Below are 24,776 nucleotides of genomic sequence, written 5' to 3' on the forward strand. Positions count from 1 at the left end.
TTATTCCAGCTCATGATACATGTGATCAGCACTTTACATGCTGCGTTTATATTTTTGTTCAGTATATATCAGGTAGGCAAAAGCTGCTAGCAGTTACCCATAGACCTCCAGTCATTGTGCTAACGCTAGTTAGCAACTTCCATCTCTGCACGCAGAGACATAGAAATGCTCTGGGGGAAGTAGATAAAGGGCCTCATTGGCAAATCCTGAATTATCCCTTTAACTGTAAATATGCATAAATAATCACTAAGTTCAATGTTGTTTTTCTGGACAGGAAATGCCATGTTCAGCAGAAAAACTAGGAGATGAGATGAGATGGATTCTGCTTTATCACACAATCTATTGTAAACCATTCCATGTTCAACATGCTGTAAAACTCTAATCATAACTGCAAGGGAAGGCATCAGGGGTGTAGGCCTACGTGTGTGACTGTGTGTTGTCTGTGTCGTCCTTGCAGAAGCCGCTTCAGCCGGACATGGGCCACAACTCTCTGGCGAACTTCCTGATTGAGAAGAAGATTGGGCGGGGCCAGTTCAGTGAGGTGTACCGGGCCAGGTACCTGATGGACAACACCTCCATGGCCCTCAAGAAGGTTCAGGTGAGAGAGCCTCACGCACGCGCGCGCACACGCCATAATATTTCCCCCACCTTTCAAGATACCCAAGGACACGTTTCAGGGGTTTGATGTCACCAATTGTCCTACATATTCCCAAACTACTTAATATTTTCTAGTTCATAGAAAGATTGATTTGAAATTGAGATTGTATAATCGACTCAAATCGACATCTATATCTGCATGTTTGTCAAAGTTAGCTGACTAACTTATCAAATGTATTAGTGTACTTGCTGAAAGCAAGACCACTCTAGAAATGGCACATACTCATATTATTATAATTTGCCTTCTTCCGCTCACCCTAGTGCTTTAACTGCTTGAAGAATGTTGTGGCCATAAAATGATTAGCATAAAAAGAATCCACCAACAGTAGTGGTAACTCTTGAACTAGAGGCACCAAACTAACTTTCAGTCTATCTAATCAATCACTCAATCGATCAATATTTCCATCTACCTACTTTTTCAACTATAACCAGTCACTACCGTTACGACTGCAGTCATTAACACTACTGTGACTTATTCTACAACCACAAATACTTTAAGACAAGCACACACACATTTTCTTTAGGATATACACTTTTGTAGTTCATCCTGCTTTGCGATCATTACTCTATAGTAGTGTATACACAATATACCGGTCCAATAATGTCCACTTCACTTTCATGCGTATCTCACGTATAGTATCTCTTTCCAGCCATCACTCACCTGCATGTCTCTCCGTCCGCTCTTCCATTGCATCTATTCCTCCATAAATGTTTTAAATATAATTTAGCCATGATGGAGAGCGGGGTTGCAGACCCTGATGTCTTCTGTTGTTACATTTGTACATGTTTTACATTAGAGCAGTGTGCAGAGCGAGCAAAGTTGATGCATTGTATCAGTTCATCGCCTGGTATAACCAAGAGCACAGGCCAGTCTGAGTAGGCTTTGCAATTGCAAGTTCGCTCGTCAGAGGAAAATGGAATGAACTTCACGACAGGCGTGTTTGCAGCTTTTACAGCAAAGAAAACGGCGTGTCTAGCCCAGAAGAAAAGCGTGTCTAGCCCAGAAGAAAAGCGTGTCTAGCCCAGAAGAAAAGCGTGTCTAGCCCAGAAGAAAAGCGTGTCTAGCCCAGAAGAAAAGCGTGTCTAGCCCAGAAGGTTAGAAAAATATGACCCATATTACCAGAGTTCCCTTTTTTTTTCTCCCTGTACGATTGTCTTTTTAAAATCAAATTTCACAAACCATGTCGCAGGCCATTTAAAACTAATCCTGTTGTTCATTCATGTTACCGAGCTAGCTAACAACCTATTAACTTGACATTAGCTCTAGGCAAATTAGATTGACTCGAGTAAAGTAAAATGGTCTGCTACTCATGAGATGTCCTTCAAAGGTAGGATTTATATAAGCCTAATGTAAGCCTAAACTATATATATATATATATATATATATATATATATATATATATATATATATATATATATATATATATATATATATATATAAAAATCGACCTCTTTCTGGTGTTCCTTAAATTCTGTTTGGTGCCTAATCCTTTTAAAGTTGGGAGAAGTTTTTGAGGGAGGGAGATTCTTCTCTGTTAACTGAAGAGTAAAGAGGATTTCAGTGTTCACCTTACTGCCACAATGACATGCAGACCATAATGCATGTATATTCATTCCTCCAGCCAAATCACAGCCTCTGCAAATATGAGAAAATCAGCCTTTCTATGCATTATTCTATTTTACAGTGAACAGTGTGAAGTTAATTCAATATGTGTTGTATTGAGTTGAATTGTGAATATCAGTTACAGTATTTTTGCATAGCACATGCGCATTACATTTATAAAACGGGAACAAGTGTTCTGGGTAGGGAACAGGACAAGGACACTTGGCCGCTCTGAATTGTATCACAATATTTTGTGATTTTGATGGATATGATTTATTTAAGTGTCGTACACCTACCGGTGCCCAGCCCATATGAGCTTTCAAGACACTACTAAATACATACCATTTTCCTTGTACTCAAAACAAAATAACATTTTTACAAATTATAGGCATACAATAATCATTGAAAGTACAGATACCATCTAGCCACACTACACAAACAGTACATTTCTCCTTCTACTCCAGGCATTGTGAACAAACAATACTACTTGGTTATCGTGATACTTGGCCTGGTATTATATTGTTAGTAAAATGTTTGTGTCTTGACAACACTACTCTCTACTATCTCTGTATTTAATATTTAACTGTGTCTTTATTTGAGCTTACTGCATTATTGAAATGCTTTATTAATATGTGTATGTGTTAAACAGAGTGCTGGAAGACCGACTTGTCTAACTAGATTCAACTGTCAGTGTTCATGTCTGGTGGTGGTGTGACAGTCTTCATTTACAGAATCCCTCTATAGACTGTAGAAGGTTGGCTCAGAAAGTAGGAAACTAGTGTCTTCGGATTATTCCTTTATAACATGGGAGTGCTTGCCACACTCTAGTGACACATACAGTAGTTTCCACCAACATGTCACCTGAAGTAAATTGAACACACATTTCTATTTTTTTAAGGTGCATTATGGCTCTAAAAATATAGAATTCCTCTGTATGCTGATTCACGTTGTGTGTGTGTTCACAGACACAGCTCTGTCTTTAGCTAGTCAACCCACAACAATTTACCTCCTCGTCTCAGCAACATCACAAGATGAGTATGTCAATGGGTTCACTTTACCGAGAACCATGCTTGTGATTATCAATATCAAATCAAATCAAATTTATTTATATAGCCCTTCGTACATCAGCTGATATCTCAAAGTGCTGTACACAGCACAGCTAGCTATCAAATCAAATTTTATTTGTCACATGAGCCGAATACAACGGGTATAAGACCTTATCGTGAAATGCTTACTTACCATCCCTTAACCAACAATGCATTTCAAGAAAGAGTTAAGAAAATATTTGCTACATTAACGATAGTAAAAAAATAATAATGAAAAAGTAACATAATAAAATACAAAAATGAGGCTATATACAGGTTCGTCAAGGTCATTTGTACATGTAGGTAGGGGTGAGGTGACTATGCATAGATGGTTAACAGTGAGTAGCAGCAGTGTAAAAACAAAGGGGGGGTGTTGATGTAAATAGTCCAGGTGGCCATTTGATTAGGTGTCCAGCAGTCTTGGGGGTAGAAGCTGTTTAAGGAGCCTTTTTGTCCTAGACTTGGCGTTCCCGAACCGCTTGCCGTGCAGGTGAGGGAAGAACAGTCATTGACTTGGGTGACTGGAGTCTTTGACAATTGTTTGGGCCTTCCTCTGACACCGCCTAGTATATAGGTCCTGGATGGCAGGAAGCTTGGCCCCAGTGATGCACTGGGCCATACACACTACCCTCTGTAGCGCCTAACGGTCAGATGCCGAGCAGTTTCCATACGAGCCGGTGATGCAACCGGTCAGGACGCTCTCGATTGTTCAGCTGTAGAACTTTTTGAGGATCTGGGGACCCATGACAAATCTTTTACTTATTTATTTTTTCCACCTTTTATTTAACCAGGTAGTCCTGTTGAGAACAAGTTCTCATTTACAACTGCGACCTGGCCAAGATAAAGCAAAGCAGTGCGACACAAACAACAGAGTTACACATGGGATAAACAAACGTACAGTCAATAACACAATAGAAAGTCTATATGCATAGTGTGCAAATATATGAATATTAGGGAGGTAAGGAAATAAATAGGCCATAGTGGCGAAATAATTACCATTTAGCAATTAACACTGGAGTGATAGATGTGCAGAAGATGAATGTGCAAGTAGAGATTGGGTGCAAAGGAGCAAAAAAACAAGTAACAATATGGGGATGAGGTAGTTGGGTGGGCTCTTTACAGATGGGCTGTGTACAGCTGAAATGATCGGTAAGCTGCTCTGACAGCTGATGCTTAAAGTTGGTGAGGGAGATATAAGACTCCAGCTTCAGTAATTTTTGCAATTCATTCCAGTCATTGGCAGCAGATAACTGGAAGGAAAGGTGGCCTAAGGAGGAATTGGCTTTGGGGATGACCAGTGAAATATACCTGCTGGAGCGCGTGCTACGGGTGGGTGCTGCTATGGTGACCAGTGAGCTGAGATAAGGTGGGGCTTTACCTAGCAAAGACTTGTAGATTACCTGGAGCCAGTGGGTTTGGCAATGAATATGTAGCGAGGGCCAGCTAGCGAGGGCCAGCCAACGAGAGCATACAGGTTGCAGTGGTGGGTAGTATTTGGGGCTTCGGTGACAAAACGGATGGCATTGTGATAGACTACATCCAATTTGCTGAGTAGAGTGTTGGAGGCTATTTTGAAAATGACATCACAAGTCAAAAATCGGTAGGATAGTCAGTTTTACAAGGGTATGTTTGACAGCATGAGGGAAGGATGCTTTGTTGCAAAATAGGAAGCCGATTCTAGATTTAATTTTGGATTGGAGATGCTTAATGTGAGTCGTTAAGGAGAGTTTACACTCTAACCAGACACCTAGGTTTTTGTAGTTGTCCACATAAGTCGAACCATCCAGAGTGGTGATGCAAGATGGGCCGGCGGGTGCAGGCAGCGATCGGTTGAAGAGCATTTAGTTTTACTTGCATTTATGAGCAGTTGGAAGCCACGGAAGGAGTGTTGTATGGCATTGAAGCTCATCTGGAGGTTTGTTAACACCATGTCCAAAGAAGAGCCAGAAGTATACAGGATGGTGTCATCTGTGTGGAGGTGGATCAGAGAATCACCAGCAGCAAGAGCGACATCATGGCATTAGCATATACAGAGAAAAGAGTCGGCCCGAGAATTGAACCCTGTGGCAACCCCATAGAGACTGCCAGAGGTCCGGACAACGGGCCCTCCGATTTGACACACTGAACTCTATCTGAGAAGTAGTTGGTGAACCAGGCGAGGCAGTCATTTTAGATAAGAATATGTTGATTGACAGAGTCAAGCCTTGGCCAGGTCGATGAAGATGGCTGCACACTATTTTATTTTATCGATGGCGGTTATGATATCGTTTAGGACCTTGAGCATGGCTGAGGGTCACCCATGACCAGCTCGGAAACCAGATTGCATAGCGGCGAAGTTATGGTGGGATTCGAAATGGTCAGTGATCTGTTTTGTTAACTTTGCTTTCGAAAACTTTAGAAAGGCGGGGTAGGATAGATATAGGACTAAGAGTTTCTCCCCATTTGAAGAGCTTTCCAATCTTTAGGGATCTCAGATGATACGAAAGAGAAGTTGAACAGGCTAGTAATAAGGGTTGCAACAATTGTGGCGGATCATTTTAGAAAGAGGGTCCAGATTGTCTAGCCCAGCCTATTTGTTGGTGGTCAGATTTTGCAGCTCTCAGAACATCCGCTATCTGGATTTAGGTGAAGGAGAAATGGCGGAGGCTTAGGCAAGTTGCTGTAGGGGGTGCAGAGCTGTTGACTGAGGTAGGAGTAGCCAGGTGGAAAGCATGACCAGCCGTAGAAAAATGTTTATTGAAATGATCGATTATCGTAGATTTATCGGTAGTGTGTTATTCCGAGCCTCAGTGCAGTGGTCAGCTGGGAGGAGGTGCTCTTATTCTCCATGGACTTTACAGTGTCCCAAAACTTTTGGGAGTTTGTGCTACAGGATGCAAATTCCTGTTTGAAAAAGCTAGCCTTTGCTTTCCTAACTGCCTGTGTATATTGGTTCCTAACTTCCCTGAAAAGTTGCATATGTCGGGGGTTTTTCGATGCTAATGCAGTATGCCACAGTATGTTTTTGTGCTGGTCAAGGGCAGTCAAGTCTGGAGTGAACCAAGGGATATATCTGTTCTTAGTTCTACATTTTTTTGAATGAGGCATGCTTATTTAAGAGGGTGCGGAAAACACTTTAATAGAATAACCAGGTATCCTCTACTGACGGAATGGGGTCAATATCCTTCCAGGATACCCGGGCATGGTCAATTAGAAAAGCCTGCTCGCGGAAGTGTTTTAGGGAGCGTTTGACAGTGATGAGGGTAGTTGTTTGACCACGAATGCAGGCAGTGATCGCTGGTTGAAGACAGCAGAGGTGTATTTAGAGGGTAGGTTGGTCAGGATGATATGAGGGTGCCAGTGTTTACGGATTTAGGGTTGTACCTGGTAGGTTCCTTGCTCATTTGTGTGATATTGAGGGCATCTAGCTTAGATTGTAGGATGGCCGGGGTGTTAAACATATCCCAGTTTAGGTCACCTAACACCTTTGACGATAAATGGGGGGCAATTAATTCACATATGGTGTCCAGGGCACAGCAGGGGGCTGAGGAGGGTCTTTAACAAGCGGCAACAGTGAGAGACTTATTTCTGGAAAGTTGATTTTTTTTTCTCTTCAGTCTCCTGAGGGGGAAAAGGTGTCGTCATGCCCTCTTCACGACTATCTTGGTGTGTTTGGTCCATGATAGTTTATTGGTAATGTGGACACCAAGGAACTTTAAACTCTCAAGCCGCTCCACTACATCCCCGTTGATATTAATTGGAGCCTGTTCGGCCCGCCTTTTCCTGTGGTCCACACGAGATGACATCAACACTGTCTGTGTATCATTATTAACAGTGACTGGGAAAATGGATTATCTGGAGGAACAATCCAGGAGGAATAACATGGCTGTGGTTGGCATACCAGAGTCTACACATGAGTCTGAGGAGAAAGTGAGAAAAATTTCGCTGTGAAAAGATGCAGATCGATCATGGAAAGATTGAGGTGGAGCGCAGGTCTATAAAACTTAAAACCAGCCCAGGTAAAAGACGCAGGCTGATAGTGGTCAAGTTGCTAAGGTTCAATGACAAGATGGCTGTTCTGGAGAGAGCCAAGAACTTGAGAGGAACCAACATCTTCCACAATGAGGACTTATGTGAGGCTGTGCGCCAGCAGCGGAAACAACTTATTCCAGCTATGAAAGCTGCCAGAGAGCGTGGGAACATTGCTTACATCCGCTACGACTGGCTTATTGTCTACCCTCCCAACCACAAGCCTGGGAGGAGTGAGCAAGCCAAGCTTCCGGGTCAGTAGCTTAAGCCCAACATCACACACATACCAGCTGACACTCACAAGTGCCTGATTGACTGACTATTAGCCAAACAAGGTTTTTAATTTAATGTTGTTGTTTTTTAGGACTGACCCCAATGAGTCAACTGGTTAATTGTTTGGTTGTTAGGCTGTTTGTCGACCGATATTGTTTTAGTCAAGCAGTAACGAATATAAATATATGCACTACATTTCAAAAGTTTGGGGTCACTAAGAAATTTCCTTGTTTTTCAAAGAAAATCACATTTTTTGTCCATTTAAAATAACACCAAACTGATCAGAAATACAGTGCAGACGTTGTTAATGTCATAAATGACTATTGTAGCTGGAAACGGCAGATTTTTTTTCAATGGAATATCTACATAGGCGTACAGAAGCCCATTATCAGCAACTGTCACTCCTGTGTTCCAATGGCACGTTGTGTTAGCTAATCCAAGTTTATCATTTTAAAAGGCTAATTAATTGATCATTAGAAAACCCTTTTGCAATCAAGCAGTGCTAACAAATACTAATTGAGCGTATGTAAACTTCTGACCCACTTGGAATGTGATGAAAGTAATAAAAGCTGAAATAAATAATTCTCTCTACTATTATTCTGACCTTTCACATTGTTAAAATCAAGTGGTGATCCTAACTGACCTAGACAGGGAATTTTTACTAGGATAAAATGTCCGGAATTGTGAAAAATGTAGTTTAAATGTATTTGGCAAAGTTGTATTTAAACTTGCGACCATCTCAGTGAACTAATTCATTGTGGAGGCCGAGACTAAGAGCCAATTTATGCTTGAACCGAAAATGTGGTCTGAGGCAAAATATGCAGGGTATGACGGAATTGCAGAGCCTCCAGAGGCATGCAGATGCCAAATCGAGCTCCATAACACATCGCCATGCGCCTCCCAAATTTTGTAACAATGCGGAGAGCTCTGTATAGCTCTGCATTGACATGATTAGTTGACGGGATGTGGGGGTGGTACATCCTGTAGAAAACAAACTCACTCACTTGACAACAGCTCTGCACTCAATCATTTAGAGTATGAATGCCCTGACTTCTGCTGAGGCCGTATCACCGTAAATGCTGCATGGCCAAAATGCAGACGTCGGATTGCCCAGATGCATAATGCACTTCTCTCTACATAATGCACTCTCTCCCGAAAATGTGTGCACTTTCATTGTTACGTAACTTAATTTTGTGAATGGTTTGCATTTGATTGTTAGTGTATATTAATTCCCATTTCATAGATCACCAGTAGTACATTTGCAGTTAATTCCTATAATTTTTAATCTACAATGTTTGTGCAATTTCCGCCTGAAGACATACCCATATCTAACAGCCTGTAGCTCAGGCACAGAACCAAGGATATGCATATATATGAATGTAGGAGAATAACACACAATAAATCTGGTTTAGAATAAACAATGGGAAAAAAAGTTTTATTTTTTGTATCTTTAAAATGAACAAGATAAAACAAACATTCAGATAGGATGATAGGACAATTTCAGTGAAAAATATAAGCGGGCATCAGTACTTGTGCAAAGTTTCAGAATGATAACTTCCAAAATGAGTGTGCTACATGACATTTATCATGAGGTCACCCAGCTGTCCCACACAAGTAGCCCAAATGTATACATTTTGAAACAAATAACTATATACAAAATACCAAAATGGTATTCTAACACACCTCCCCCCCAAAATTGAGGGAAAAAAATGTGAAAATATATATATATATATACAGTGGGGCAAAAAGTATTTAGTCAGCCACCAATTGTGCAAGTTCTCCCACTTAAAAAGATGAGAGGCCTGTACTTTTCATCATAGGTACACGTCAACTATGACAGACAAAATGAGAAAGAAAATCCTGAAAATCACATTGTAGGATTTTTAATGAATTTATTTGCAAATTATGGTGGAATATATATATATATATATATATTGGGGTTTTAGGCTGGGGCTATATAAATAGATTTGATAGAGGACTGAGGGTCTTCCGGATATTGAAAGTGTGTAAATAGTTACTCATGTTATTTTGTAAATGTGTGTGTGTGTGTATATATATTCAATATTCGGAAGACCCTCAGTCCTCTATCAAATCTATTTATATTGCCCCAGCCTAAAACCCCAAACAGCAAGCAATGCAGGTGTAGAAGCACGGTCATCCTTTGGGTCACTGATATGAAGCGTCTGTGAAATAACCAGAAACCTTTTGCAAGACATAACAGTCATGGGGAAAGGCAGTTGGTAGAGAGATGATGTTTTCCAGTAGTCCCTCAGGCTTTTCAGCTTCACCAGCCCCATGTAGATGACCAGTGAAAGGTAGCAGAAAAAGTCTGACATGGATATGGGCTTCCATGCTACCTTTTTGCCTGCTTGCTTCTTCTCCCCATACTTATTCGAGTTAGACACGAGCGACTCGAAAACGGATTGGGTCAAAAACAGCTGAAAAAGCTGAAGGGGGCTGTAAGTTGATGTCATACTCACTTGAGGTCCTGGCTCCCTTTTCAGCCTAAATGTTGGTTGAGGTGGCTCCACATCATCTTCTAGGACAGTGTGCCAACGCCCTTCTGTCCCTTCGTTAGCAGGTGGCACACTTCCCCTCCTCCGCTTCTTTGTCAGTGCCTTCACACCTCTAGATGGCCCGGGAGGTGTGGAGCCGGAGACAACAGGTGTCCGGCTGGATGAACCAGCTTCAGTGGGGGATAGACACCTTGGCACTGGGGGCTTCCATTCGGAGTCAGTCTCACTGTGAAAGAAAATGTTCAGTTAGAATAGTTTCACATATGAGCCCTGTATCAACAGGTATAATAAATAGATATATAGAGTACAGGGAACATAAAGTGCTGTTCCATTTCACTCTGGCCATTGTAGTGGGCCTGCCCTCTCCTCAACAACCTCAAATAGGCTATTTCATGTGAGGGTGGGATGGAGCGGCACACACGCATATCAACCATGCTCCCTCTAATCCATAATATGTAGACTGAGAGGAGGAAGCATGGTCGCTGTGTTACGATGTGTGGGTTTGCTGTTACATTCTACTCCATTCTATATAATACACACACACACACACACACACACACACACACACACACACACACACACACACACACACACACACACACACACACACACACACACACACACACACACACACACACACACACACACACAGGCTCACGGTCGTTCACATACATACAAACACCCCCACCCACAACGCATAGACAATGTGTACTTTACACATTTCATTACATTTTTATATATTGCACATAAAATGTTTTTAAAAATCACAAAGAATATTTTATATTATTAATTTCAAACAACTGCATTAGCATTTAGAAGAAATTACCAGTCCAAAACGATGTCCTCGCCGTTCAAAACATATGCTTCCATTTTGGAGTCAAAACTATGGTCGCTAGCTGAATCTTCTTCCAAAAGAAGATCTGTTTCACTGTCACGATCAATTTCCTCTAATTTTTGTCTACATTCGTATATGTAGTCTTAGATTGAGCTTTCCCTGACTTATTCTCCATGATGTTCAATATATAAACAGCTGATTATGCTCGTTACCGAAAAAGGGCTGTGCGCCACAAGCTTGGCTCCTTCCAGTATGACTGTTCAATGGCGAATGACCATCTTTACGCAGGAGTTTCCTACATGGGTTGGTCTTGCAACACATAACCATTGTATATTGCAGTATTCCTCAGCTCATTGGCTATCTACCCAGCTAGATTTCAAGACTATAAGTGGTCATTGGGTTAAGACAGTCAATCAACGAAACAGTGGGCAAATCATTGGTGCACAATGTCATGACTTGTTGTCTTCAAATCGGTTTCTCTCAGTCAATACATCCCGCGAAATGGCCCATCACGTTTGATTTTGTTACAAACAAACCAGTTGATTGCAGTGAGACCAAACATGACTGGAAAAGTTCTGTGTGGGTTATTTACTTGGAATGTGTCGTCAAATGGAATGAGAAGGAATTCGCGACACACGCGGTTCACAAAATGTTGTGTTAGGCTACAAAAACGGATTTTTATCAAACAAAAGATCATTCATTGTGTAACATTGAGCATTGGGATTGCAAACTGATGAAGATCGTCAAAGGTAAACCACTTATTTTAATGCAGTTTGTGTTTTCGTTACACCTGTGCTTGTTGAAATGTTTGTTTTTTATGGGGCTCTATGCTCAGATAATCGCATCGTGTTTTGTCGCAGTAAATCCTTTTTTAAATCTGACAACGTAGTTGGATTAGCAAGATTCTAGGCTTTCAATACATGTGAGACACTTGTATTTTCATGAATGTTTAATATGACTATTTATGTAGCGATCACCGTATGTCGTGGAATTTCAGCCCGCTAGCGGGTTCCGTGCTCAGGGGGGTTAAAAACTTCTTAAGGCTGCAATTCCGTTAACGGGATCGATATGACAACGGCCAGTGAAAGTGCAGGGCACCAAATTCAAAACAACAGAATCTCATAATTAAAATTCCTCAAACATACATGTATCTTATACCGTTTTAAAGATAATTACTAGGATAGGATAAGTAATCCTTCTCACCCCCCCTTTAAGATTTAGATGCACTATTGTAAAGTGACTGTTCTACTGGATGTCATAAGGTGAATGCACCAATTTGTAAGTCGCTCTGGATAAGAGCGTCTGCTAAATGACTTAAATGTAATGTAAATGTATAATCTTGTTGTTAATCCAACCACAGTGCCCGATTTCAAATAGGCTTTACAGCGAAAGCACCACAAACGATTGTTAGGTCACCACCAAATCACAGAAAAATTCTGCCATTTTTCCAGCCAAAGAGAGGAGTCACAAAAAGCACAAATAGAGATAAAATAAATCACTGACCTTTGATTATCTTCATCAAATGACACTCATAGGACTTCATGTTACACAATACATCTGTTTTGTTTGATAAAGTTCATATTTATATAAAAAAATCTAAGTATACATTGGTGCATTACGTTCAGTAGTTCCAAAAACATCCGGTGATATTGCAGATAGCCACATCATTTTACATAAATACGCATTATAAATGTCAATAAATACAATTGTTAGACATGGAAATATAGATATATCTCTCCTTAATGCAACTGCTGTGTCAGATTTTTTACAAAATTTACGGAAAAAGCAAACCATGCAATAATCTGAGACTGCGCTCAGAAAAAAATCTATAATTATCCTCCATGTTGGAGTCAACAGAAATAACATTATAAATATTCCCTTACCTTTGATCTTCATCAGAATGCACTCCCAGGAATCCAATTTCCACAAATGTTTGTTTCGTAGCTACTTTTGTTAGCGTGTTTAGTACACAAATCCAAACGCTCGTGCTGGTCCAACGAAAACTTCAAAAAGTTATATTACAGGTAGAAGAAACGTGTCAAACTAAGTACAGAATCAATCTTTAGGATGTTTTTATCATAAATCTTCAATAACGTTCCAACTGGAGAATTCCATTGTCTGTAGAAAGCCATGGAACGCAGGTCGCTATAATGTGAAATGCGCATGACCAGGACCTGGTTCTCTGCCAGACCACTGACTCAAAGAGCTCTCATCTGGCCCCACAATACAGTAGAAGCCTCATTCAAGTTTCTAAAAATGGTTGGAAGCCTTAGGAAGTGCAATATAACCATTATCCCACTGTGTATTCAATAGGGGCTGGGTTGAAAATCGACCAACCTCAGATTTCCCACTTCCTGTTCGGATTTCTTCTCAGGTTTTTGCCTGCCATATGAATTCTGTTATACTCACAGACATCATTCGAACAGTTTTAGGAACTTTAGTGTGTTTTCTATCCAATACTAACAATAATGTGCATATATTAGCAACTGGGCCTGAGGAACAGGCTGTTTACTCTGGGCACCTCTGGGCACCTTTCATCCAAGCTACTCAATACTGCCCCTGCAGCCATAAGAGGTTAATGTGTTCAGTATTATTATTGCAGTCTTCCTGTTATCATTGCCGGAGTGGATACATTGTTTGCAGAGTGCACAACCTATGCTACACTTGTGAGAAACAAGTTTAGGTTCATTTCATTCCATCTTTTAGTTTTGTCCATTTAGTCATTTGTCTTTTGTTTGGAGCTCTCCTGTTAATGTTGAGTAAGAACTCGCACGAATAGAAGTAGGCCTATAGTAGTGAGTGTGATTTCTTTTTTTGGGGGGGGGGATATTTATTTTTATCAGGATATTTTCTACCTGCAGACTACAATGTTTTTATTTGTTTGCTTTTATGTAGGCTATTTTTTACATAGTTGGCAATAAAATAATTTTTTTAGATTTATCAATTTTTATTAACCACATTACATTTACATTTAAGTCATTTAGCAGCCGCTCTTATCCAGAGCGACTTACAAACATGACTGATTGAGACATGAAGACATTATTATAAATTAAATTAAATTGTTTCACCATACTGTGCATATGAAAACCATAACTGGCATGCAGATTGGTAGGATTGGAAAGATAAATTGGCATTCCACATGAGAAAGGTTGCCGGCAACTTCAGGAGAGTAATGGCGGAATCTGCGGCAGTCAGCACGAGCGGGAGGAAAATAGTTGGGTCAGGTTAAGGTTTTTTTGTTCTGGTTATCTAGATCCCTGGCACCCTCCTGAGACATTTGTCTTATTTCATCAAATGCTAAGCTTAAAGCATCAGACCAGCTTAATTAATGTAGTTCATTTTATTGAAACACATAGGGTGTGTCTATATATGGAAAAATACAAGTAAAAAAAATGTTGACCACTCGTTTGGTTGAAAGAACAGACAACTTTCGGTCGACCAAGATTTTTTTCTTTTTCGGGGACAGCCCTAGTTTTTTCCTCCATATTATGTCTTACAAGCTACCCAGAAAAGTGCTAAGAATAGATAGCCCATATAAATATATGTAGCCTTAGAAATAAAGTTCAAGAAATCAATAACTTACTAAGATAACATTCATATACTGCCTATCTCTGAGACTCACTTAGATAATTAATTTTATATAGCAGTAGTAATACAGGGATGTAACATACACAGAAATGCCTATGGAGGAGGTGTTGTTGCACATGTCCAGAGTCATATTCCTGTAAAGGTTAGAGAGGATCTCATATTTAATGTTATTGTAGTGTTGTGGTTGCTGATTCACCTGCCTCATCAAAAGCTTCTCCTTTTGGGTGGTGCTATTGGACAACAGTTGCTAACAGTCATGATCGGGATAATATGTGTGAAATTCTTGATGTGTGTGATGTTAAGAGGGGCCTGTTTTATAGGTGACCAAGCTGTCCACTCAAGCAGAAGCTTCCTACTGTAACCAGTGCCTCTAATCTGGCTCAGGTTATCAATCAATCAACCAACCAGAGTGTTTACAAACAGTACAGGAACTACATCATCCAAGTGTGTTGATCATATCATATTACTAATTCTGCAGAACTTTGTTCTAAAGCTGTATCCACACCCATTGGATATATTGACCATAATATAGTGACCACAGTGGCTTGCGAATGTATTCACCCCCCTTTGGCATTTTTACAAATTTCTTGCCTTACAACCTGGAATTAAAATAGATTTTTGGGGAGTTTGTATCATTTGATTAACACAACATGCCTATGACTTTGAAGATGCCAAATATTTTTTATTGTGAAACAAACAAGAAATAAGAAAAAAAAAAAACTTGAGCGTGCGTAACAACAACCCCCCCCCCCCCCAAAAGTAAATACTCTGTAGAGCCACCTGTTGCAGAAATTACAGCTACAAGTCTCTTGGGGTATGTCTCTATAAGCTTGGCACTGGGCTTTGACTAGGCCATTCCAATACATTTAAATGTTTCCCAATGAACCACTCGAGTGTTGCTTAATCAGTATGCTTAGGGTCATTGGCCTGCTGGAAGGTGAACCTCTGTCCCAGTCTCAAATCTCTGGAAGACTGAAACCGGTTTCCCTCAGGAATTTCCCTGTATTTAGCGCCATCCATAATTTCTTCATTTCTGACCAGTTTCCCAGTCCCTGCCAATGAAAAACATCCCCACAGCATGATGCTGCCACCACCATGCTTCACTGTGGGGATGGTGTTCTCGGGGTGATGAGAGGTGTTGAGTTTGTGCCAGACGTAGCGTTTTACTTGATGGCCAAAAAGCTCAATTTTAGTCTCATCTGACCAGAGTGCCTCCTTCCATATGTTTGGGGAGTCTGCCACATGCTGTGTTTGCTTATTTTTTTCTTTAAGCAATGGCTTTTTTCTGGCCTTTCTTCGGTAAAGACCAGCTTTGTGGAGTGTATGGCTTAAAGTGGTGTCATGAACAGATACTCCAATCTCTGCTCTGCTTCAGGGTTATCTTTGATCTCTTAGTTGCCTCTGATTAATGCCTTCATTGACTGGTCCATGAGTTTTGGTAGGTGGCTCTCTCTTGGCAGGTTTGTTGTGGTGCCATATTCTTTCTATTTTTTAATAATGGATGTAATGGCGCTCCGTAGGATGTTCAAAGTTTCTGATATATTTTTTTAACCCAACCCTGATCTGTACTTATCCACAATTTTGTCTCTGACCTGTTTGGAGAGCTCCTTGGTCTTCATGGTGCCGCTTGCTTGGTGGTGCCCCTTGGTTAATGGTGTTGCAGACTCTGGGGCCTTTCAGAACAGGTGTATATATACTGAGATCATGTGACAGATCTTGTGACGCTTAGATTGCACACATGTGGACTTTATTTAACTACTAATGTGATTTCTGAAGGTAATTGGTTGCACCAAATCTTATTTAGGGGCTTCATAGCGAAGGGGGTGAATATATATGCGCACACCACTTTTCCATTTTTTCCCCCTACATTTTTTTGAAACAAGTAATTTTTTTCCATTTCACCTTGCCAATTCGGACTATTTTGACTATGTCCATTTACATGAAATTCAAATAAAAATCCATTTAAATTACAGGTTGTACTGCAACAAAATAGGAAAATCACAGATGGGGATGAATACTTTTGCAAGGCAAAACGACACTGGGCCAATTGTGTGCCGCCCTATAGGACTTCCACTCACGGCCTGATGTGATGCAGCCTGTATTCGTAGTGCTATAGACCGCTGCGCTGCTTGGGAGCCCTTCAGTTGTATTTTTATTGTTATTGTTTTAAATAGTTGTATTGTTCTTTTGGTCGTGGTGTTCTAAGTTTAGATCTGTGTTGCGGGACCTGTCCGTTAGTGTTCTGTATTTTGTCATGTTCCGTGTTTTGTGTGGACCCTTCTTCAGCAGCTAATGGGGATCCGAATACAAATCATAAATCATATGCTGAACAATTATAGCCTCCTTGGACTTTCTCGCTCTGTAAGACAGGGATGGGCAACTGTAGACCCGCGGACCAATATATATATTTTTCAAATTATTGTGTTTTCATTTGTTTGGGGGGGATTCAGTCGGCGTGTCAATTTACTGTTGAGAGTTAGTATAATAGATGCACAAAGTGCAATTCTGAAATGTAGTTGTTCATCAGCAAGTCCCTCAATTAGCCAATTCCAGCATAATATTTTTAGTTTGATTTGCCAGCTATCTAAACTTGTAGTAAGCATGGTCGAATTACCGACCGTTGGCCCATTGGTAATCAATTATCATATTAAAAACTGCGAACATTTGTCTCCACCCCATGTCAAAATATGTAGAATTGCAGGAGATTATAGGGGGTGTATGCATGTGGATATGCAGACCCACAAGCCATTGTGGCCCCTCTTGATGAGTTCTGTTTTGGGCTCAACAGCTTCTCAAAGGAGGGAAGAAGAACCTCCATTTAGCAAGAAATGGTAACTGATAAGACAGGGAAAGTAACTTTTCAGGACAGAATACCTGCAATTTAGTACATTTCTAATTGTGACTGAAGAGGCCAAGTACAAGCAGTCTCAGTGAGGACTTAAGACATCCAGGCTGTATCCGGCCGTGATTGGTTCTCCCATAGGTCGGTGCACAATTGGCCTAGCGTCGTCCGTGTTTGGCCGGTGTAGGCCGCCATTGTAAATAAGAATCTGTTCATAACTGACTTGCCTAGTTAAATCAAACAAAAAAGACTTGAAGATCTAGTGAAGCCTGAACCGTACACATAAGCTAACCTTCTTCAAGGAAAAGAGAAGCAACTCCAGATCATTACCTCTGCAACATCGAGAAGAGAGCCATCAGACAGCGCAAACAGGAACACAACTCAAGAAGGAGCACCACAAGGAGCACAATCCAGAGAACAAGAAAAAGAAAAAGAACAAGGACACACAGCCTTCCCCTTTTGTTCTCACCAAGAGGCCACAATAGACTTTGATTACAGGCTAGAGTATAACTTTCCTTCAATATTCATATGTTCTCGAAGTCTTCACTTGTTATCTTTCATTCTATTTCCTACCTTTCCTTGATCATGGCCATTGTTTTGTAAATATTGTTATTAGTGTAATTGAATGTAGCTTGTATAAATAAATTGTGTTGTCTAATTATTCTGTTACAAAGTGGGCTCTATTTGATTCTCAAACGATTCATACCTTCTGATAAATCAACTGTTTACTATGATTTACATTTTTGTCTTGTGTTATTGTTATTTTTACGATAGCTTGTAAGTCAGGTCTTCTTGAAATACCATTTTTGTCCAATAACGGGCTTGTGCCCCAAGATTTTTTTTATAATAAAAAAAGTTTTTGTATATATATATATATTTATTTATTATATATATATATATATATTTTTTTATTTATTATATATATATATATATATTTTTTATATATATATTTTTTATATATATTTTTTTTTATATATATTTTTTTTATATATATATATTTTTATATATATATATTTTTATATATATATATTTTTTTTTATATATATATATATATAATATATATACTTATATATATAAGTCCTTAGATTAATTAATGAATTGATTAATTAATATTTTATGGTAATAATTAGACATACTAGTTTACAAGTGAGAGGAGAGTAGCAGGGGTGGTTTACAGCATGTGCTGAGGCAGGTGTCTCTAGCTCAGCAGGCCAACGTTCTCCTTCCTCCACTCCTTTCCTCTCCCTCTCTACTTCACATGTCACTTCGTCTGACATACTTTCTCACTCACACTGACGCACTCCACACGCCACACACACCAGGAAGAGATGAGGAAGACTGGATGCAGGCCTAGAAGAGAGAGATAGAGAGGTTAACAATTTCTAGTGTAAATCCCAGGTTAGCCTATGTCACTCGAAGTAGGTTTTGATGAGATTTATTAGGATCCCCATTAGCCGACGCCAATGGCGAGAGCTAGTCTTACTGGGGTCCGACACATAACGAAAAATACATTGCAGACAAAATACTTTACAATGTACATACATTTAAAAATGTGTGTGTGTGTGCCTCAATCAGTTACACATACATGTCAGTACATACACACAACAAGTAGGTCACATGGGGGAAAGGCGTGCAGTGAGGTGTTGCTTTATTTGTTTTTTGAAACCAGGTTTGCTGTTCAATAGCTCTATATGAGGTGGAAGGGAGTTCCATGCACTCATGGTTCTGTATAACACTGTTTTCTTGAATTTGTTCTGGACTTTGAAAAGACCCCTGGTGGCATGTCTGGTGGGGTAAGTTGATGATGCAAGCAATTTGGAATTTCCAACACATTAATGTTTCTTATAAAAACAAGAAGTGACGCAGTCAGTCTTTCCTCAACTCTTCGCCAAAAGAGACTGCACACATAGTATTAATCATAGCCCTCTGATTACAAGGAAGAGCAAAACGTGCCGCTCTATTCTGGGCCAGCTGCAGCTTAACTAGGTCTTTCTTTGCAGCATTTGACCATATGACTGGAAATGAATCAAGACAAGGACTTGCTTTTTAAAATGGTTATTTTTTATTTAACTAGGCAAGTCCGTTAACAACAAACTCTTATTTTCAATGACAGCCTAGGAATAGTGGGTTAACTGCCTTGTTCAGGGGCAGAACATGCTTTTTTACCTTGTTAGCTCTGGGATTCGATCTTGCAACCTTTCGGTTGCTAGTCCAACACTCTAACCACTAGGCTACCTGCCGCCCCGCTTTGTGGAGTGTGGTGTCAAAAAGCAGAGCATTTCTTTATTACAGACAGACCATTAAATCTATATGTTTTGACTGGGACTGTTTACAATCTAAGGAAACACCAAGTCCTTCAGTCTCCTCAACTTGTTCAACAGCCACAGTTGTGAAAGGTAGTGTACTGTAGCTATAGGTCAAATTAGCATTATGGTAATTGTACTCTCATAGGATAGTTTAAATGTTTATGAATGAAGAAATGGGGTGATGCGTTATTATTGTGGCTGAGAGCATCACTGACTGCTGCTGAGAGGTGTGTGTGTGTGTGTGTGTGTGTGTGTGTGTGTGTGTGTGTGTGTGTGTGTGTGTGTGTGTGTGTGTGTGTGTGTGTGTGTGTGTGTGTGTGTGTGTGTGTGTGTGTGTGTCATTACATATAGCATCAGCAGCCATGATGTTTTGTTGTCATTCTATTAGTGTTTTTTCCTTCTCTCTCTTTCTCCTTTCCTTGAACATGCTGCAACAATCTCTCCTTTTGATCTCTTGATAGATATTCGACTTGATGGATGCCAAAGCTCGGCAAGATTGCATCAAAGAAATAGATCTCCTAAAGGTAAAGAACCAGAGCGAGCGAGAAAACAATTGATCTGTACCAGACGCCTGCATGCGAGTGTGTTTGTGTGTCTTTCTCTGTGCTGTGTGTGTGCCTCCCTCTTTTGTGTGTGTGTGTGTGTGTGACTCCAGGCTTACATTGACTCTTTTTATTTTTTTATTTTTTTTAATGCCCAAAACATTTTTTTTTCTTTCTCTCTCAGTATTGTTTAGAAGGGGGGCAATAGTGGATCGCCATGGAAATTTAGCAGACTCCCTTGTGTGTCTTTTGATGTTTTGTCCCCCCCCCTCCCACTCTTTCTTTTGTCTTTCTTCTTTAAATGAAGTGTTTTCATTGATCAAACTACCTTAAACATGCTTTGCTTGTCTCTGGTCTCAAAAGCTAACGAACAAATTAATGACAGGTTGAATAACTCCCTCTGTCTCGGTGATCAGAGGTGTGTGTGTTCCCCAGGTTGTTGCTAATTCTGTTCATAACACGTTACTCTCTCTTCCATGCACACCTAGCACACCTCCATGCACACCTCCATACACACCAAGCATTTTGCAACACCCGCAATAACATCTGCTAAACGTGTATGTGACCAATAAAATTTGATTTGATTTTGATTTGATGAGGTCTGCATTAGCCAACCACAGAGGAGACTGGTGTTATGCCAGGCTTAGCCACATGCCCCCTCTTTTTCCCCTCCCTCCATTTCCCCCTCTCCTCCATTCTAGGGCTCAGGAGGCTGATGCACAAGATATGTCACTCCATCCCTCCCCCTCTCTCTCCCTCACACCTCTCTTTATCCCTCCTCCTTGAGTGTGTCTGCTTCCTCTGCTCTGTCTCTTCTGTGTGTGCAAATGGTTGTGGTGGTTAATTCCAAGTGTGTGTGTGTGTGTGTGTGTGTGTGTGTGTGTGTGTGTGTGTGTGTGTGTGTGTGTGTGTGTGTGTGTGTGTGTGTGTGTGTGTGTGTGTGTGTGTGTGTGTGTGTGTGTGTGTGTGTGTGTGTGTGTGTGTGTGTGTGTGTGTGTGTGTGTGTGTGTGTGTGTGTGTGTGTGTGTACTGGGCAGGGCTAACAAGGCCAGATTGTGAACAGGGGGAATCCAGCCTTCCTTCCATCTATCCATCCTTCTACCCCAGTAGACAGGACAACACGACACACGGCCAAATCAGAGTAATGAGATGCACACTGCCATGGGCCTGACACACACACACATGCTGGCATGCATGCTCACGGTCCTCTGTCTCTCTATCTGTTCATATGCTTTGTAAAGTGTAGGCTAGATGATCCTGTTGTCCTGTATGGCTCAGTTGGTAGAGCCTGTACCACCAGGGTTATGGGTTTGATTCCCGGGGCCACCCATACGGAAAATATATGCACGCATGACTGTAAGTCGCTTTGTATAAAGGCGTCTGCTAAAAAGCATATACTGTATATACATTGATGAATGACTGTCTATACTCTTAGACTCCATTTAAATTTGCTTCATTGGCATGACATATTGACGTATTGACACATTATGCCGAAGCACAATGTTACTCGCTCACTCTCACATTTCTCTGTCCATCTCTCAGCCTTTGTGTTGTAGTTTATGTCCATCCTAACCTTACGTGAGTTCTGTGAGATGAGATGCAGTACACCCCCAGCCCAGTCCCAGTGTCCGGCTCAGATTCAATTACTCCATTCTGTTTCACGGGCAGTCCTGAAGCCTGCTCACATTAACCTCATTTAACCTGAACTAACTGGACAGAAGCCTGGCCCTGCCTGCACACACACCCTGTAGCTGTCCAGGCCTGGAGCTGGGGAGCCAGCATCTACAGTCATATCTCTTAGCATGGCCAGGGTCCTCACGGGTCAGTGTGAGTAGGGGAAGGAGAGAGATGGGATGGGGGGAGCACACAGATGTTTCTCTTGCTCTGAAATGACGCATCACAGAGCTGCAACCCTGATCCAAAAATATGTCTGCTGCAGTGTTTGTTTGTATGTGTGTGTGTACAGTATGTATACGTTGCTTCTCCTGTGGATCAGTCCACAGAGTGAACATTTCTTTAATCACGTCGGAGCAGTGTCATACCGCATGCCTGGGCCCCGCTTTCGCTGCTCACATCACAACCCCTGACACACAACACGTCTACTGTAGCTCTCTCTCGCTCTCTCCCTCCCCTCTCTCTGTCTGACTGCACCTGATGTGGTTAGTCACTTATTGACCGATCAACAGGAAGTAATCTGTTGAGAAAATGAGAGGGTTTTCTAGATCTATTTATTTCTCTGCCAGCGGCGTGTTGAGAGCTGTGTGGAACAGCAGCCTGTTGTAATCAGACAATGGTTGTTGTTGACATGTCACACTGCTCTGTCACACACACAGGACGAAGCCATAGCCTTCTCATTCAACTACGCGGTTTCTACACCGGCGTGGCCAGCCAAATGACCGACAACATTACACATCACAGGGGCACCTGATAATGGTTATTTGAAAGGGTTTCAACACTTCAACATACTCGTTGTCACATTGTGTGGTATATTATATCTGTGTAAGAAGGGGTCATTGGTTGGAGACTTGGGACAAAATATGTGTTGATTTCACAAAGCTTTACAAGCCCTGGGAGCCAGTTAAACAGTCATTGTTCCCTCATCTATTCTCCCGCGCTCTCTCTCGCTATTTCTCTATTTTTCCCCCCTCTCTCTCTTTCCCTCTCTCACCATCTCTCTCTCTGTTTCTCTCTCTCGTACAGCAACTGAACCACCCAAACGTGATCAAGTACCATGCATCATTTATTGAGGAGAATGAGCTGAACATTGTGTTGGAGCTGGCCGATGCTGGTGACCTCTCCCGGATGATCAAGGTAAGATATTTGATGCTCCCACACAGGTCAACCTTCCTCACTGCAATCCACCCTGGTGATCTACTACCCTGTTGACCCGCTGAAGTGATGATCTCTGGTGCTGATCTACTGGCGATCCACTATAGTGATGGTCCACTCCGGTGATCATAAACAGTAGGCCGCCATAGTGATCCACTTTTGCTTCACTCTTATGTCAAATGTGTTTGCCTGCTGTAATCTCTCATACAGGACAACTCTCCACCAGAACCATAGTATTCACATTCTTCACTCATGCCAGTGTCAAATTAGTGGTATGTTATGTATGTAAAAACACAGTGCAGAGCAGCCTCTCCATGTATAAATGATGCCTAGCCAGGGTGTATCTGAGCATCTCAACAAGCCCTTAGCACTCATCTACTGCAGCGCTCAATGTCCAACCATCCAATGCTGTCTCACACTGCAAATTAGGACAGCACGATTAGCACTGCCTGTGAGAGATACCACATGGCAGACTACACACACCCGGGCACAGACACGTACTGACACACACGGACCCACACACACAGGTCTTCCTTCGCTCCTGCCCTCTCTTCAAATAATTTGTTTTCCTAATTAAACTGTGCCAGTCCAGAGGTTGGTATCATGACTACAAACCTCCTCGCTCCCCCTTCACTGCCCTGCCGCGATATGAAGTAAATACACCATTCTTACACTGTGGTGCCCCCCCTTCTCTCCCTTCCTCTTCCTGGCACTTGCCCTGACCATCTCAGGATTCTAATAAAATCAAATGGTACTTGATTTGCATGCACTTACAGAATATTGCATGTGCAGTTTTTGCAGTGGAAGGCATGGAAGGCTTTCTTCTGCTTCCCCGTTGACATCAAACACTTCTCTGATATGCTAATGTGGGGCAAGGGGAAGAATGGCCCACCATGCTGCCTTTGTTTGGATGTGGGCCAAGGTCTCTCTATTTCACACACGTGCACCTACGCAAGCGCACACACATGGGACGCACGCTGGGACAGACGCAAGTGCACACACACACACACACACACACACACACACACACACACACACACACACACACACACACACACACACACACACACACACACACACACACACACACACACACACTGACAGATGCACGTGCACACACACTTTCTTGCTATCATTCCTGTTCACTCTCTCTTTCTCAACTATTGTTCCCATTTCCTCTCTCTGTTTCTCGCTATCTTTTCCGTTCCGTCACTCTCTCTCTGCGCTCCATTTTGCTAGTTTTTTGCCAATCAGTATCCCATCCAGCACAGCAACAAAGCTAGCTCGCCAGTCCATTTCTCACCCGATTACGCTGCCCTCGCTGCTAGTTTGCATAAACTTTGTCCCATCGCTCGTGCCATTGATTTCCGGTAATCCTGTCGCACGGTGACTGTTTCTGTGACCTCTGAAACAGAATGAAGTCATCATCGACCGCTAGGAGCTGCTGGGAGGGTGAGGGGGTTTGGGTTGTGGGAATTGTGTGTTGTGTAGTTTGTGTGTGACTGGTTTACATATATATGTAGGAGCTATATACCAGATGTGAGTGTTTTGAACATAACCCCAAAATGCCTTTTCTCTGGTTCTGAGAACTCATGTGCTTTCCATCGCAGCATAATGAAAATGAGAAAGGGCTCGGTATGAGAAAGAAAGAGTGAGCGAGAGGAGGGAGGGAGGAGGGGGGGGGGGGTAGAA

The 24,776-nt window shown here is 41.5% G+C and overlaps 1 protein-coding gene across 2 annotated transcripts in view; it reads left to right on the top strand.

Moving 5' to 3' along the window:
• LOC124037998 (serine/threonine-protein kinase Nek7-like) overlaps positions 1-24,776 on the top strand; it is a 150,884-nt gene that overhangs the window by 83,889 nt on the left and 42,219 nt on the right. For both annotated transcript variants that reach the window (XM_046353338.1, XM_046353339.1), the window contains exons 3-5: positions 458-598; positions 20,175-20,237; positions 22,956-23,066. In XM_046353338.1, coding sequence (XP_046209294.1) covers positions 458-598; positions 20,175-20,237; positions 22,956-23,066 — 315 coding nt within the window. The remainder of the gene's footprint in view (positions 1-457; positions 599-20,174; positions 20,238-22,955; positions 23,067-24,776) is intronic.

This window comes from Oncorhynchus gorbuscha, linkage group LG06 (genome assembly GCF_021184085.1).
Source record: "Oncorhynchus gorbuscha isolate QuinsamMale2020 ecotype Even-year linkage group LG06, OgorEven_v1.0, whole genome shotgun sequence".
NCBI lineage: Eukaryota > Metazoa > Chordata > Actinopteri > Salmoniformes > Salmonidae > Oncorhynchus > Oncorhynchus gorbuscha.